Raw genomic sequence first — 14,401 nt, forward strand, 5'->3', positions numbered from 1 at the left:
GTAGGTGGCCACCATGCTGTACAGTACAGGTAGACTCTCATGTCTAGATCCACTTGCTGGATGATCTCATCTGTGTCAAAGTTCCAATTTCCATCTATTAGTTGATGACTCAAATTTTTATATCTGCTCCAACTATTCTTTTGATCTCCAGTTCCTTATAGTTATCAACCTTCTTCACAGCTCCACTTTAATGCCCCAAGACACCTCAGACTCAGCATGTCTCATATCTAACTCATAATCTTCCCTTTCAAATCTGAAATGTTTTTCTATTGCTGTTATTTACATTACATTACCAGTCAATCCAGTTTCACCGGAACACACCTAAGGGGCTTCCTTGATATCTTCTTCTCTCTCAAATCCTTTATACAATTCATCACCAAGTCTTGCCCATTTTATCTCCCACATCTATTCATTTTTATCTCCCACATCTATTCACTTTTTTGGTCATACCCATCATCATTCCCTTTCAAGCCACTATAATCTATTGACTGTAATAGCCTCTAAACTGATCTCCCTGCTTTCATTCTGGCCACCCTCAACTCTACTCTGTACACTGCAGTCATGGTGATCTTTTCAAAAATCTAATCATGTTAATGGCAAATCTCATCAGGTTAACTGTCTCACCATTAAAATACTTAAGGGGGCTGGACACAGTGGCTCACACCTGTAATCCCAGCACTTTGGGAGGCTGAGGTGGGCGGATCACCTGAGGCCAGGAGTTTGAAACCAGCCTGGCCAACATGGTGAAACCCCGTGTCTACTAAAAATACAAAAATTAGCTGGGTGTGGTGGCGCGTGCCTGTAGTCCCAGCTACTCGGGAGGCTGAGGCTGAAGAATTGCTTGAATCCGGGAGGCGGAGGTTGCAGTGAGCCAAGATCATACCACTGCACTCCAGCCTGGACGACAGAGCAAGACTCCATCTCAGAAAAAAATAAAAAATAAAAATAAAATACTTAAGGGAGGTAGGTGGATCATCTGAAGTCAGGAGGAGTTTGAGACCAGCCTGACCAACATGGTGAAACACTGTCTCTACCAAAAAATACAAAAATTAGCTGGGTGTGGTGGCATGTGCCTGTAGTCCCAGCTACTTGGGAGACTGAGGTGGGATAATTGCTTGAACCCAGGAGGTAGAGGTTGCAGTGAGCTGACATCATGCCACTGCATTCCAGCCTGAGCAACAGAATGAGACCCTGTCTGAAAAATAAATAAAAAAGTAAAATAAAATACTTAAGAGATTTATATTGTTCTTAGGACAAAGTATAAAGCCCTTAGTATGGTCTAAAAGGCTCCGTCAGCTCTCCTACCCTTTCCTTCCTCCAAGGCTCTTACCTTTCTAGTCTCATCTCATCACACTCACTCCCTTCTCCACCTCTTTGCATTCCAGCCATTCTGAATGTTTTTTAGTTCTTTAAATGTGTTATAGTCCCTACTGTTTTACAGATGACAAAACCAAGGTTCAAAAATATATGAGCTGTCCAGAGTCACAAAATTATAGCCAAATGACCATTCTAATATTAGAATCCATGTCTCCTCTTAAATACCTCTTAAATTTTTCTTTACCTTCCCTTTGCCAAGAATACCCTGCCAGGCGCAATGGCTCACGCCTGTAATCCCAACACTTTGGGAAGTTGAGGCAGGTGGATCACCTGAGGTCAGGAGTTTGAGACCAGCCTGGCCGACATGGTAAAACCCTGTCTCTACAAAAATTAGCTGGGCGTGGTGGTGGGCGCCTGTAATCCCAGCTACTTGGGAGGCTAAGGTAGGAGAATCGCTTGAACCTGGGAGGCGGAGGTCGCAGTGAGCTGAGATCAGGCCACTGCACTCCAACCTGGGTGATAGAGTGAGACTCCGTCTCAAAAAAAAAAAACAAAAACTCTCTCTAAACCTTTCCCCTCCCCTTTGCCTATTTATCCTTCAGATCTCGGCCTAATTGCTACTTCCTCAGGAAACTCTACCAGGCCATCCTAGCTAGGCAAGTCCCTTTGTAATATGCTCTCATAGCAGCAGTTGTAAATTTGCTTTTATTAGCATCATTGCTTGATGTCTATTTTTGTTAACTGGCTCTATGATGACAAGGATCATCTCTGTTTTTGCTCTCTAAATATTGTCAGATCTATGTTTACAGTAGGCATTGAACGAATGGATGGATGAGTGAATGAGTGAATATGTCAGCCAAGCAAAGAGCAGCCCAGATAAAAGTAACAGTGAGTTTGAAATGCTCCAAGGTCAGAAAGAGCTTTGAGAGCTGCAGCTATAACAGTAAGAGAGTGGAGACACTGGAGAAGTAGGTATGGCTGGATCTTGCCGGGCATTTTAAAGGATTTTGAACACATGGAAGCTACTTCTATTTTTATTTTTGTGGTATTATGTTTGGTTTACCAACTTTTTATTTTTTATTTTATTTACTTTATTTTTTGGGACGGAGTCTGGCTCTGTCGCTCAGGCTCGAGTACAGTGGTGCAATCTCAGCTCACTGCAACCTCCCCCTGGGTTCAAGCGATTCTCCTGCCTCAGCCTCCCTAGTAGCTGGGACTACAGGCGCCTGCCACCACGCCCGGCTAATTTTTGTATTTTTAGTAGACACGGGGTTTCACCATATTGGCCAGGCTGGTCTCGAACTCCTGACCTTGTGATCTGCCCACCTCGCCCTCCCAAAGTCCTGGGATTACAGGCATGAGCCACAGCGCCCGGCCGGTTTACCAACTTTTATATTGCTAGCAATCAACTAGGGAAAACAATTTAAAATATAAATAGGGATAGATTTAGAGAGATAAAGATCTGTACAAGAATAAGAGAAGCAGTTTTTATTAGTATTGGATAGGTGCTGCCTGAACCTTTAAGACAGAGAATGTACATTTATGCAGCTGCAGTCAGAGCCTGTGTGAGGTTTACTGTAAACCCATTGGCAAGAAGGCTCTTAAAGACATTTTGATGCCCATGAAGCTTGGTGCCTAGTTTAAAACTAATGAAAACACCTAAACTCTCTAGGTGGACAAAGCCATATTCAGGAGAAATTGAGAAGGAGTTGGTGCAGGCAGCCAATCACAATCCACTTATGCCACAAACTAAATCTCAAACTGCGGTTTGAACATGAGGCTCAAAACATAAGAAGTAAAGAAATGGGCAAAATTCAATTAGTTTCTGGTGAAACGTCCTAAATCCAAAAGAAAGGTGACCGGAAATAGAGAAAACGGAGTGTGATCTTTTGCATTAATGAGACAGACCGTGTCCCCGTGTGTTAGAACCTGTCATTCTTGTCCTGAATTGGAAAGTGAGCGGAGTGTGACGGGTTCCCATCTTGAACCGTCCGGGGTTGAGTAGTACAAGAAACTAATACGGAACTCCAGCTTCCAAAATTCTCTCCAGTGCCTACAGAGCCTCGCGGAGAGCTGTGATTGTGAATGTCAATGCAGATTTGATTAAATCTCTTAGATTTAAGAGATATGAGGAGTTATGACAATAGAAATGTGTACAAGTGAACACATTTCTTAGCCCGTTTCCCCACTGCCTGTGTGATTTAGAAAAACGCAAATATAAAATATTTCCGTTCCAGCAGAGACGCCGCTTGCTACGGCGGGTTGCCCCTCTCCACAGGTATCTCCAGCTGACTTTAGAGCTCAACTTCCCCTTTAAACTTCACCCTGCGCATGCCGATTTGCTTCGGGAATGCCCGAGGCACCGGACGAAGCAGTCGGGTCTGGCCCTAGTCGACTCCAGCCAGGCGGGGCTCCAAGCCGAGACTCAGGCACGCCCGGCCCAAAGCTAGCCCGACACCCTCAGCTGAGTCCTCCGCCCTCCCAGCATTCCCTGCGTCCCTACCATCGAGAGCAGCTTCCGGCGTGGCTGGTGTAGGCGGGTGGAGAAGGATCGGGCCCTCGCCGCTCTGTCTCATTCCCTCGCGCTCTCTCGGGCAACATGGCGGGTGTGGAGGAGGTAGCGGCCTCCGGGAGCCACCTGAATGGCGACCTGGATCCAGACGACAGGGAAGAAGGAGCTGCCTCTACGGCTGAGGAAGCAGCCAAGAAAAAAAGACGAAAGAAGAAGAAGAGCAAAGGGGCTTCTGCAGGTAAAAAGAGTTTTATGTTTTCCTAGTCCCCTCCGGGAACGACTGAACGGTTTGGCTCAGGCCCGTTGAGGTGGCCGGGACCGGGGCCCCGGAGCCCCGACTAGACTGATTCTTGGGCCTGACAGGGTGGCAAAGCCGGGCTATAGATTCCCAGTCTGAGAAGAGGTGTCATCTCCTCCTGTGGGACTAGAGGGCTGGTGGGGGAGAAAAGAGTGCCTGAGGTTGGCGTGTGGTACCTTTGGGGTCGCTGGGCCCGAGCCCCTGTATTACCAGAACTCAGCTCCCACGCACATCGTGGCACGGTCTTGAGATTGTGCACAAGCACAGCCCTACCATCTTTCGCGCTATTTGGCCGCCGCCTCAAAAATCCGATTCTGACCCGTATTGCCGCGTCTTTGCTGGTTTGCTGGAGCAAGCTAGGACTTATTTTCTTTGGGGGTGGGGGTGGGGGTGGGGTGGGCAAATGTAATGGAAAGCACACCTCCCCCCACTATCCTGGTTCACGTTGGGGTTGTTGTTGCAGCCTGCACTTTTGGGGTGTGTGTACATGTGTGTTTGCCCGCGCGCTCATGTCATTAATTGCAGAATTTGTGGTGGTGATACGAATTTTCACCTGCCTAATCTCATAGCATCGCCAAGCTTTAGGGCCTTTAGACCTGAATTATGATGCCACTTGCAGGCAGTGCAGATAGGATATTCTGTGGCTTAGAATGGAACTTCTCAGGTCTTAACCTCTAAATCCACTGGTAAGGCAAGGAGAACTGCTGAGAGTTTACAGTTGGATATTATGAGCTAGGAACTTATATGGTTTGAGAAGTCTGTGTTTTTGCTGCACAAGCTCCTTCACCTTAAGAAAAATTATTTTTATTTGTTTCTAATTAAAATCGCCAGAGAAACAGTAAAATGGAGAAGTCAGAAGCGATTAAGATGGAATTGAGAGAGGTCGAAGAGAGCTAATCTTCATCTTTCTGAAATTTTGATTAGATGGGAAGGGAAGGAGAATTGTAGCGTTGCTGGAACTCTTCCAGAGCAAAATTTGTTACTCTGGTGGCTGTTCCTGGATTTCGAGTGAAATTCAAACACTGCTGTTTGTCTTGTAAGGTGTTAAGCTGACTGATCCTAATGTATTTTTAACAGTTGTATTTCTTAATATGAATTTTCTCCAGTAGCCAGAATGTCATTTCATTTCGTGCTACCTGACACTATTAATACATGTAACATATTGCTCCTATAGGTAGGTTATAATCACTTCCAGAGCAGGGGCCTGGTCTTGTGCTTAGATATTTGAGCGTTTTACTTTTTTAGTAATGGGGACTATCTTTGCCTATTTATTTTGACTTTACCCAGCCCATCGTGATATCTTTCTTCATGAAACCAGGCTGCTCCGGGGTGTTGCACGTGAATCTTCTTCCTAAGGCCTTCAGCATTTATTACCTATCTGGTGTTTAAGTATTTGTTGAGTCTAAATTGCTGACCGCTATTACAAGTTAAACTACTTGAGGATAGAGACCAGTTCACGCTTTTGTTTATCTTTTAGCTGCTAGTGTGTGTGATGGATATTTTGTTGAGTAGATTAATGAATGGACAGTACTGTGTAAGTATGGAAGATTTTTCTGTCATTAAACGAATTCTGTTATGTTCACAATGTTTCTGTTTTTGTTTCCTGAGGAAAGGATTTGTAAGTTTTCCAAGATCATTAGAGCATATTCTAGTGGAAAAGTGTCTGTATTAGATTTGATTTCTGCTATTTTATTTTGATCAGCAGGGGAACAGGAACCTGATAAAGAATCAGGAGCCTCAGTGGATGAAGTAGCAAGACAGTTGGAAAGATCAGCATTGGAAGATAAAGAAAGAGATGAAGATGATGAAGGTAAATGGTTAATTTGATCTTTGTGGTTAGAAAAGCTAGAAATGTAGCCGGGTGTGGTGGCTCACACCTGTAATCCCAGCCCTATGGGAGGTCAAGGCGGGTGGATTACGTAAGGTCAGTAGTTCGAGACCAGCCTGGCCAACATGGTGAAACCCTGTCTCTTCTAAAAAGACAAAAAAAAATTTAGCTGAGTGTGGTGGCACACACCTGTAATCCCAGCTACTTGGGAAGCTGAGGCAGGAGAATTGCTTGAGCCCGGGAGATGGAGGTTGCAGTGAGCTGAGATTGCACCACTGCACTCCAGCCTGGCCAACAGAATGAGACTGTCTCAAAAAAAAAGAAAGAAAGAAAGAAAGAAAAGCTAGAAAATGTGATATTCCTTAATCAAAATTTATTTACCCGTATAGTCTTTTCTCTGACATTTCACTTGTTAAAGCCTCAATTAATGTCACAGATTAAAAAGGAAAAGGTATTTATTAGCAAGTCTTGAAAAAGTTCAATGTGTTAATTAGCTGTTCAGATAGGACAGATCTTAGATTTTAAAAATATACTTGGTAGAAGGCAAAGTAGTGAGTATTAATAAGATTGAGGGGTTGTTTATTTAACTAATACTGAAGAACTACTATGTACTAGATACTTTCCTAGGTTATTTTCACATACATTCACATTTTAACCTCACAAAACCAAGCAAAGTAACCTACTTGTGCTTAGATATTCATTTTGTTTTTTAGTAATGAACTGTCTTTTCCTATTTATTTTGACTTTACCCAGCCCCTCATGGCTTTACCCAGCCATCTCATTTTACAGATAGGGAAGTGGTAGTTACATGATTTACCCAAAGTGACACAGCTAATATGTGTAGAATAGAGCCAGAATTTCAAACCTAGTGCCTGCACATTTATTCCTTTTACTCTCTCTCTTTTTTTTTTTTCCTTTTTGAGACCGAGTCTTGCTCTGTCACACAGGCTGGAGTGCAGTGGCGTGATCTCGGATCACTGCGACCTCCCGAGCTCAAGCAATTCTCCCGCCTCAGCCTCCCGAGTAGCTGGGATTACAGGCGCCTGCCACCATGCCTGACTAATTTTGTTGTATCTTTAGTAGAAATGGGGTTTTGCCAGGTTGGTCTTGAACTCCTGACCTCAAGTAATCTGCCCATCTCAGCCTCCCAAGGTGCTGGGATTACAGGCTTGAGCTACCGTGTCCGGCCTGTTCCTTTTATTCTCTATACCAAAATTAACTCTTTTCATTCTCAGAGGATATATAGGAGTGCACTAAGTTTTATTATAAATTCCTTGATCCTAGCTCCTTCTGGGTGTTTGGGTACAATAAGATTTTTTTTTAAGACAGCAACTGCTAATTGATGTTATTAGTAAAACAGTGGAGGAAGAGACAGGCAAGAGAACTTTTTTCTAGCCTCTTTTGGCAGAGGAAAAATGGGGCTTCCCCATTCTTTTTATTTTTAGGTGCCTACTACTGAGAACATCTGCTCCACCTCAAGCACCACCAGCCTGGGGTTAGGTCTTTAACCATTAATTGGGGCTGTAATTATTGTGTCAGGGTAATGTAGAGTAGTTGTTTTCCTTTAGAGTGATATGTTCTCTGCCTTCAAGAAGCTTATAGTGAACATTTGGTGGAAAAAAGTGCCAAGATTCAAGGGAATTATTAGATTTTCCTTTTCCTTAAACCTCCGTTCTACATTGGCTTATGCTTTAGATTATGAACTTATTTTGAGCTCTTCACAAGAAAATGTTTTGTAAATTCAAGGCAATATAATAGGTTGCTATAGACCCACTGTGTATACGATATCATAATGCTTCCTGGGCCTGTCAGGCTAGTTAAAAAATACTGGCTGGGTGTGGTGGCTTATGCCTGTAATCCAGACAAGCCTGGGCAACATAGTGAGACCCCATTTCTACACCCGTCCCCCCGCCACCAAAAAAAATCACAGTGCTAATCTTGAAGTGTATCTTGTTCTGTTACATCTCTACAAAGTTGCCCATCAGGTTGGAAATCTTCAATGTATTAAAGAAGATTTTAGGAATATTTGTAGTTATTTCGGTAATCAGAGTCAGTCAATATTACTTACCTGTTGTTAGGTCTTTGAGGGAATGGAAAGCTAGTGTTTCAAGATCTTTCTCCTAATGGAAAACTAGACTGGGTGTATTAGCTCTCGCCTGTAATCCCAGCACTTTGGGAGGCTGAGGTGGGTGGATCACCTGAGGTCAGGAGTTCAAAACCAGCCTTACCAACATGGTGAAACCCCGTCTCTACTAAAAATACAAAAAATTAGCCAGGTGTGGTGGCAGGTGCCTGTAATCCCAGCTACTCGGGAGGCTGAGGCAGGAAAATTGCTTGAACCCAGGAGGAGGAGGTTGCTGTCAGTGGAGATTGTGCCATTGCACTTCAGCCTGGGCAACAAGAGTGAAACTCTGTCTCAAAAAATAAGAAAAAATAAAGAAAACTAAGGATGTGGTAGACAAACAAAACCTAGATGTGAAAAGGTATTTGGGTACCTGTAATAAAATTTATTGAAATTTGGTGGTATAAGTGTGGGCTGAATGCTGAAGGAAAGGCTCATTGGAGGGAATAGAACTTGAGTAAAACCAAACAAAAGAAACTATTTTGGGTTGGGGTAATGCTGAGAAAGCATTTGAAGCATTGTGGTAATACAAGCTTGCCATATGAGGTGATTGATTGAGGGAGCCTTAGAGGATTTTTAAGAAATGTTGTGAGCCAAGCACAGTGGCTGGTGCCTATAATCCCAGCTACTTGGGAGGCTGGGATGGGAGGATCTTTGAGTCCAGGGGGCTTCAATATGCTGCGAAAACACCTGTGACTGGCCACTGCACTCCAACATGGGTAACATAGTAAGACCCTGTCTCTTAACAAAAAAGGAATGTTATGAAATAATAATTTAGGCTTTATCTATATACAGGGTTGTTTAGAGGAGAGGAAGTATGTAGGAAAGGCAAGGAGGAGATCATTTTGGAGGCCTCTTAGAAATAGCCTAGGCATATGGTAATGAAGATGTAAACTGGTAGTCATAAATAGGCATGGAGAGGAAGGATCCAGTGAACAGTAGTGTGGAAGCAGAATTCAAAAGACTTGGAGACTTGCATTCTGGGAGCAGGAGTAAGGCATTAGTGGAATCTGGGAGTTTGAACTTGGGTGACAGAATGTTGGTGCTGTTGACTGAAATAGTGAAGTTGGGAAAGAGCCAGTTAGACATTGGGGGAGAGGTTTGCAGGCAAAGAAGAGGGTACTAAGTTTAATTTTAGATGTGCTGAATTGGAAACTGGGGTATTGGTATAAAAAGTTGATCCTGTGGGCATCTGACAATGTGCTGGAGGTAATTCATTCAATACATTTTGAGTCAGGCTCATTAACATATAATTTCCCTAAAATAATAGTCACCACTCTTTTTTTTTTTTTTTTTTTGGGATGGAGTCTCACTCTGTTGTCCAGGCTGCAGTGCAGTGGCACGATCTCAGCTCACTGCAACCTCTGCCTTCCGGGTTCCAGTGATTCTCCTGCCTCAGCCTCCCAAGTAGCTGGGATTACAGGTGCCCGCCACCACTCCCGGCTAATTTTTGCATTTTTAGTAGAGACAGGGTTTCACCATGTTGGCCAGGCTGGTCTCGAACTCCTGGCCGCAAGTGATCCGCCCGCCTCAGCTTCCCAAAGTGCTGGGATTACAGGCGTGAGCCCCTATACCTGGCCCCAATAGTCACCCTTTTTAAGTGTGTAGTTTGGTGAGTTTTGACAAAGTATGCAATTGTGTAACTACTACCACAACCTAAGATACAGACCATTTCCATTTAACATTTCCATCTCCAGAAAAAAGTTGTGTCTCTTATAGTCGGTTCTCTTGCACTATACCTAACCCTTGGCAATCACTGATACGTTTTCTGACCCTAGTTTTGGCCTTTCCTGGAGTATCCTATAAATGGAATTATTCGGTATGTAGTTTTTTGTGTTTGGCTTGTTTTACTTAGCATAGTACTTTTGACAGTCATCGAGTTGTGCATTTATCAATAGCACATTCCTTTTTATTGTGAGTAGTATTCCTAATATGTTTTACCCTTTTACATTGAACAGTATTTAGGGTGTTTACAGTTTTGGTCTATTGCGAACGAAGTTACTATGAACATTTGCATATGGGTCTATGTGTAGATATGTTTTCATTTCTCTTGGGTAAATAGGACTGGGTTGCCTGTCATATGGTAAGTATGTGTTTAAACTCATAAGAAGCTGTCTGGTTTCCAAAGTGGTTGTGCTGTTTTGCATTCCTCTCAGCAATGGTTGAGAGTTTCAGGTTGTTCGTATCCTCGTAAGGACTTGGTATTTGTCTGTTTTAAAATTTTAGTCTTTGATAATGGGTATGTAGTGCTTTGTCATTGTGGTTTTAATATGCACTTCCCTAATGATATTGAGCATCTTTTCATGTTTTTATTTGCTTTTTCCTTTATCTTTGGTAAAGTGTTTGTTCACATCTTTTGTCCATGTTTTATTGGGTTATTTGTCATCCTATTGAATTGTAATAGTTCATTGTATATTCTGGATGCAAGTTCTTTATCAGATAATATGTTTTACAGATATTTCTATGGGATGGCTAATCACCTGGTTAATGGTATTGCTTATAGGACAGTTTTAATTTTGATAAAGTCCAATCTATCTGTTTTTTAAATTTATGGGTAGTGCTTTTTGTGTCCTGTCTAAAAAGTTAAGTCATTGCTGTCTCTAAGGTCACAAAGAAGTTCTGTGTTCTCTCCAAGAAGTTTTATATATTTTTAGCTGTTATGTTTAGGTCTATGGTTCATTTAGAATTAATGTTTCTAGATAATGCAAGGCAGAGCTTAAAAGCTTGAGACTCTTTTTTTTTTTTTAAATATGGATTTCTAGTTGTCATTCAACAGATATCAATTGATTTGGGCATAGTAGTAACACAAATAAACATAAGCAGCCTCTGCTGGCCAGGCCCGGTGGCTCATGCCTATAATCCCAGCACTTTGGGAGGCTGAGATGCGATTCAAGACCAGTCTGGGCAACTTAATGAGACCTTGTCTCTGCAAAAGATTAAAAAACATTAACCGGGTATAGTGGTGCGTGCCTGTAGTCTCAGCTATTCAAGAGGCTGAGGTGGGAGGATTTCCTGAGTCTGGGAGATTGAGGCTGCAGTGAGCTGTGATCCTGCCACTGCACTCCAGCTTGGGCAACAGACTGAGACCCTGTCCAAGAAAAACCAAAAAAACCAACCCTCTCTGCCTATGAAGAATATGCTGGGATACTGTGAAGAAAACACATGTAAAAGCACAAATTTCAACATGGTATAATGGTTGGAACTATAAACATATATAGATTAATACTCAGATCCTGGCTCTGCTGCCATCCTGGCACAAAGTTCTATAAATGGTGGCTGTATTTCTGTACTGAATACAGACATTGGACATTGAATAAGGTAATTAGCCTCAAAAGGATGAAAGTATCAAAGAAGGACCTTTTTGTTCCATTTTAAAGTTGAAGAAACCAGGGTAGAGAGAGGCTAAATAACTTGCCAAAGGTCACACAGATGGAAAGATTTTTAGTATATGTTTAAAATTGGTTATGTATCTTCAAGTATTTGTTTTAGATTGTGCTACATACACTAGTCACAGCCTAAAACAAATATTTCAAGATTCATAACCAGTTTTAGTCTGGAAAAAACCGTTGTTTCTCCAGAACAGAAACTATCTTACTTTTCTGTCCCTATTGCCTGGCACTTAAGAGCCCAACAAACATTTAATGGGATGAAGAAGGTTACTGTTAACGTTATAGTGCACGATATGTGAATTAGATTATAATTTTTTGTGTGCCTTTTGTTAGGCTTTTGAATCTAAAAATCCATAATGAATAAGTCAGCAATATTTGTGTTTTGGGTTTGTTGTTGTTAGGATACAAGATCTCCCTCCCATCACCCAGGCTGACGTGCTGTGGCTCGATCTCAGCTCATTGCAGCCTTGACTTCCCTGGCTCAGGTGATCCTCCCACATCTCAGCTTTCCAAGTAACTGGGACTATGGGCGCATACCACCACACCTGGATAATTTTTTGTACTTTTAGTAGAGACAGGGTTTCACCATGTTCTCCAGACTGGCCTCAAACTCCTGGGCTCAAGTGATCCACCTGCCTCGGCCTCCCAAAGTGCTAGGATTACAGGTGTGAACCACTTTACCTAGCCTAATATTTCTATTTCTGCTGTTCTTTTCTGCCTGCTAGGTTTCTGATAATTTCATAAGACTGAACATAAGAAATGGTGATTTTGAGGCTGGGTATGGTGGCTCACGCCTGTAATCCCAGGACTTGGGAGGCCAAGGCTGGCAAATCACTTGATGTCAGGAGTTTGAGACCAGCCTGGTCAACATGGCGAAACTCCATCTCTACTAAAAAAAAATACAAAAAATTAGCTGGGCGTGGTGGCATGCATCTGTAATCCCAGATACTTGGGAGGTGGAGGCTGAGACGCGAGAATCACTCAAACCTGGGAGGCGGAGGTTGCAGTGAGCTGAGATTGCGCCATTGCACTCCAGCCTGGGCAACAGAGCTACACCCTGTCTCAAAAAAAAAAAAAAGAAAAGAAAAAAAGAAATGGCACTTTTGACCAAAAATGGTCAAGTATTGGCATTTTCATATGGTTCAACCCACTTAAGTCCTAGATCACGTTACCTCCCACTTTGCTAAACTGCTGCTTCCTGTTTCTAAATTTTTTAGAGTTGGAGTCTCACTATGTTGCCCAAGCTGGATTCCAACTCCTTGGCTCAAGTGATCCTCCCACCTCAGCTTCCCTAGTAGCTGGGACTATAGGCATGTGCCACCACACCTGGTAGCTGCTTCCTATTTCTTATTTCAGTGAAAGAGTAAATGTAAACAAGATAAAATAAACTAATGTTTATTCATTTATTGAATAGAACAAATACTTGTCTCCTTGTACTTGCTTTGTCTCCTTGTACTTGCTTTGTCCCTCTGCTTATGAGGTTTAAATGAACATGTACTTGAAATGTCTTTTCTTAGATGGAGATGGTGATGGAGATGGAGCAACTGGAAAGAAGAAGAAAAAGAAGAAGAAGAAGAGAGGACGTTAGTGTCTTAAGTTAATGTTAATTGATGTATTAGAAGTGGTTATTCTGCCAGGTGCGGTGGCTCACACCTGTGATCCCAGCTACTTGGGAGGCTGAGGCAGGAGAATTGCTGGAACCCAAGAGACAGAGATTGCAGTAAGCTGAGATTGTGCCACTGCACAATCTCAAATAAAAAAAAAAAAAAAAAAAAGAAGTGGTTATTCACTGACAGGTTTGAAGAGTAGGTTTGAAGTTGCTTAAGGTCCTGATATATGTTAGGGAAATAAACTTAGGCTTAATAGAAGCAGAATTTAGTGAAACTAATAATTATTTAGAAAATAACTTTGGTTTAACAGTCCTTTATTTTCTTTAGCTGTTAGCTAGGGGATGTCAGTATGAATTGGTTGCATTTTACTGCAAGTTAGGGATGAGTTTCTAAAAATTTTATGATTTAAAACTTGCATAATTTAAAGAATAATTCTGTCGAGAATGGCCGAAGTGGTGCCATGGTGGTGGTAGGGTAAACGTCGTTTGTAATTTACCTTCCAGCTTTTAAATTATGAGATTCTTGATGAGTATTTAATGAGGAGTCCTGTTATTTAAGATGTGTGCATATGGTGAGACTTTATTATTAATAATAACTTTTATATTGTACTATCAGATTTGTATAAAATATCCTGCTTGTTTTGAGTTTCTGTAAGTGCCACAACCAAACATCATCAGGGGCCTGAAAATAAGGAGACTGAAAGGAGATTTTGTAGTATTGAGGAAGAAAGGTTGGGTTGAGAATCACAACATGTAAGTTTTAATCTTGGATGCCATTTGGGCTGTTGTAGACCACTGAATGTCTGGTTATGCCTTCTTTAAAATTTTTCAGGCTAAAATTTTATGAATCAGAATTTTGGGGGCTTGATAGTGATTCCCCTGGTCTCCAGGTGGAGGTGGGATAGCCTTCTTTGCATTCAGGCATCCATCGTTACTAGATCCTTCCACTCTAAGAAGAGGATGTCAACTATTCTCGTAGCCTGTGAGGGCCCATGAGTCTGTATTTGATGAGCACAGGATACTTGCATTCCAGGAATCTTCCAGGGGCTATAATGTCCTATTCTTTCCATTAAAAAAAAAATTACTAAAAGGAGAATGAATTAAGAGATACCTATTTCTTAAATTAAAAAAAAAAAAAAAAAAAAAGAGATACCTATTTCTCCAAATACTCTAAAATTGCTGCCTTCCGAAGGCAGACCAGCAGGGGGGAGTGTTGTTAGAGGACTGTTTTATATTTGCCCTTGACAGAATTCTTCTGGTAGATGTTTAAGTATGATGCCATTAACCTTTGTTCTGCTTCCTCTGAGGATGTTGTTGAATGTACTG

General features: G+C 42.0%; 1 protein-coding gene across 2 annotated transcripts in view; it reads left to right on the forward strand.

Annotated features, from left to right (window-relative positions):
• The first annotated feature begins 3,559 nt into the window (after positions 1-3,559).
• The window catches only part of METAP2 (methionyl aminopeptidase 2), a 40,248-nt gene continuing 29,406 nt past the window's right edge, over positions 3,560-14,401 (forward strand). The window contains exons 1-3 of one of the 2 annotated variants that reach the window (XM_024256713.3): positions 3,560-4,067; positions 5,830-5,937; positions 12,984-13,049. In XM_024256713.3, the coding sequence (XP_024112481.1) occupies positions 3,917-4,067; positions 5,830-5,937; positions 12,984-13,049 (325 nt within the window). In that variant the 5' untranslated portion in view covers positions 3,560-3,916. The remainder of the gene's footprint in view (positions 4,068-5,829; positions 5,938-12,983; positions 13,050-14,401) is intronic. The other variant, XM_024256714.3, reaches the window with a different exon arrangement.

Source organism: Pongo abelii, chromosome 10 (assembly GCF_028885655.2).
Source record: "Pongo abelii isolate AG06213 chromosome 10, NHGRI_mPonAbe1-v2.0_pri, whole genome shotgun sequence".
Lineage (NCBI taxonomy): Eukaryota > Metazoa > Chordata > Mammalia > Primates > Hominidae > Pongo > Pongo abelii.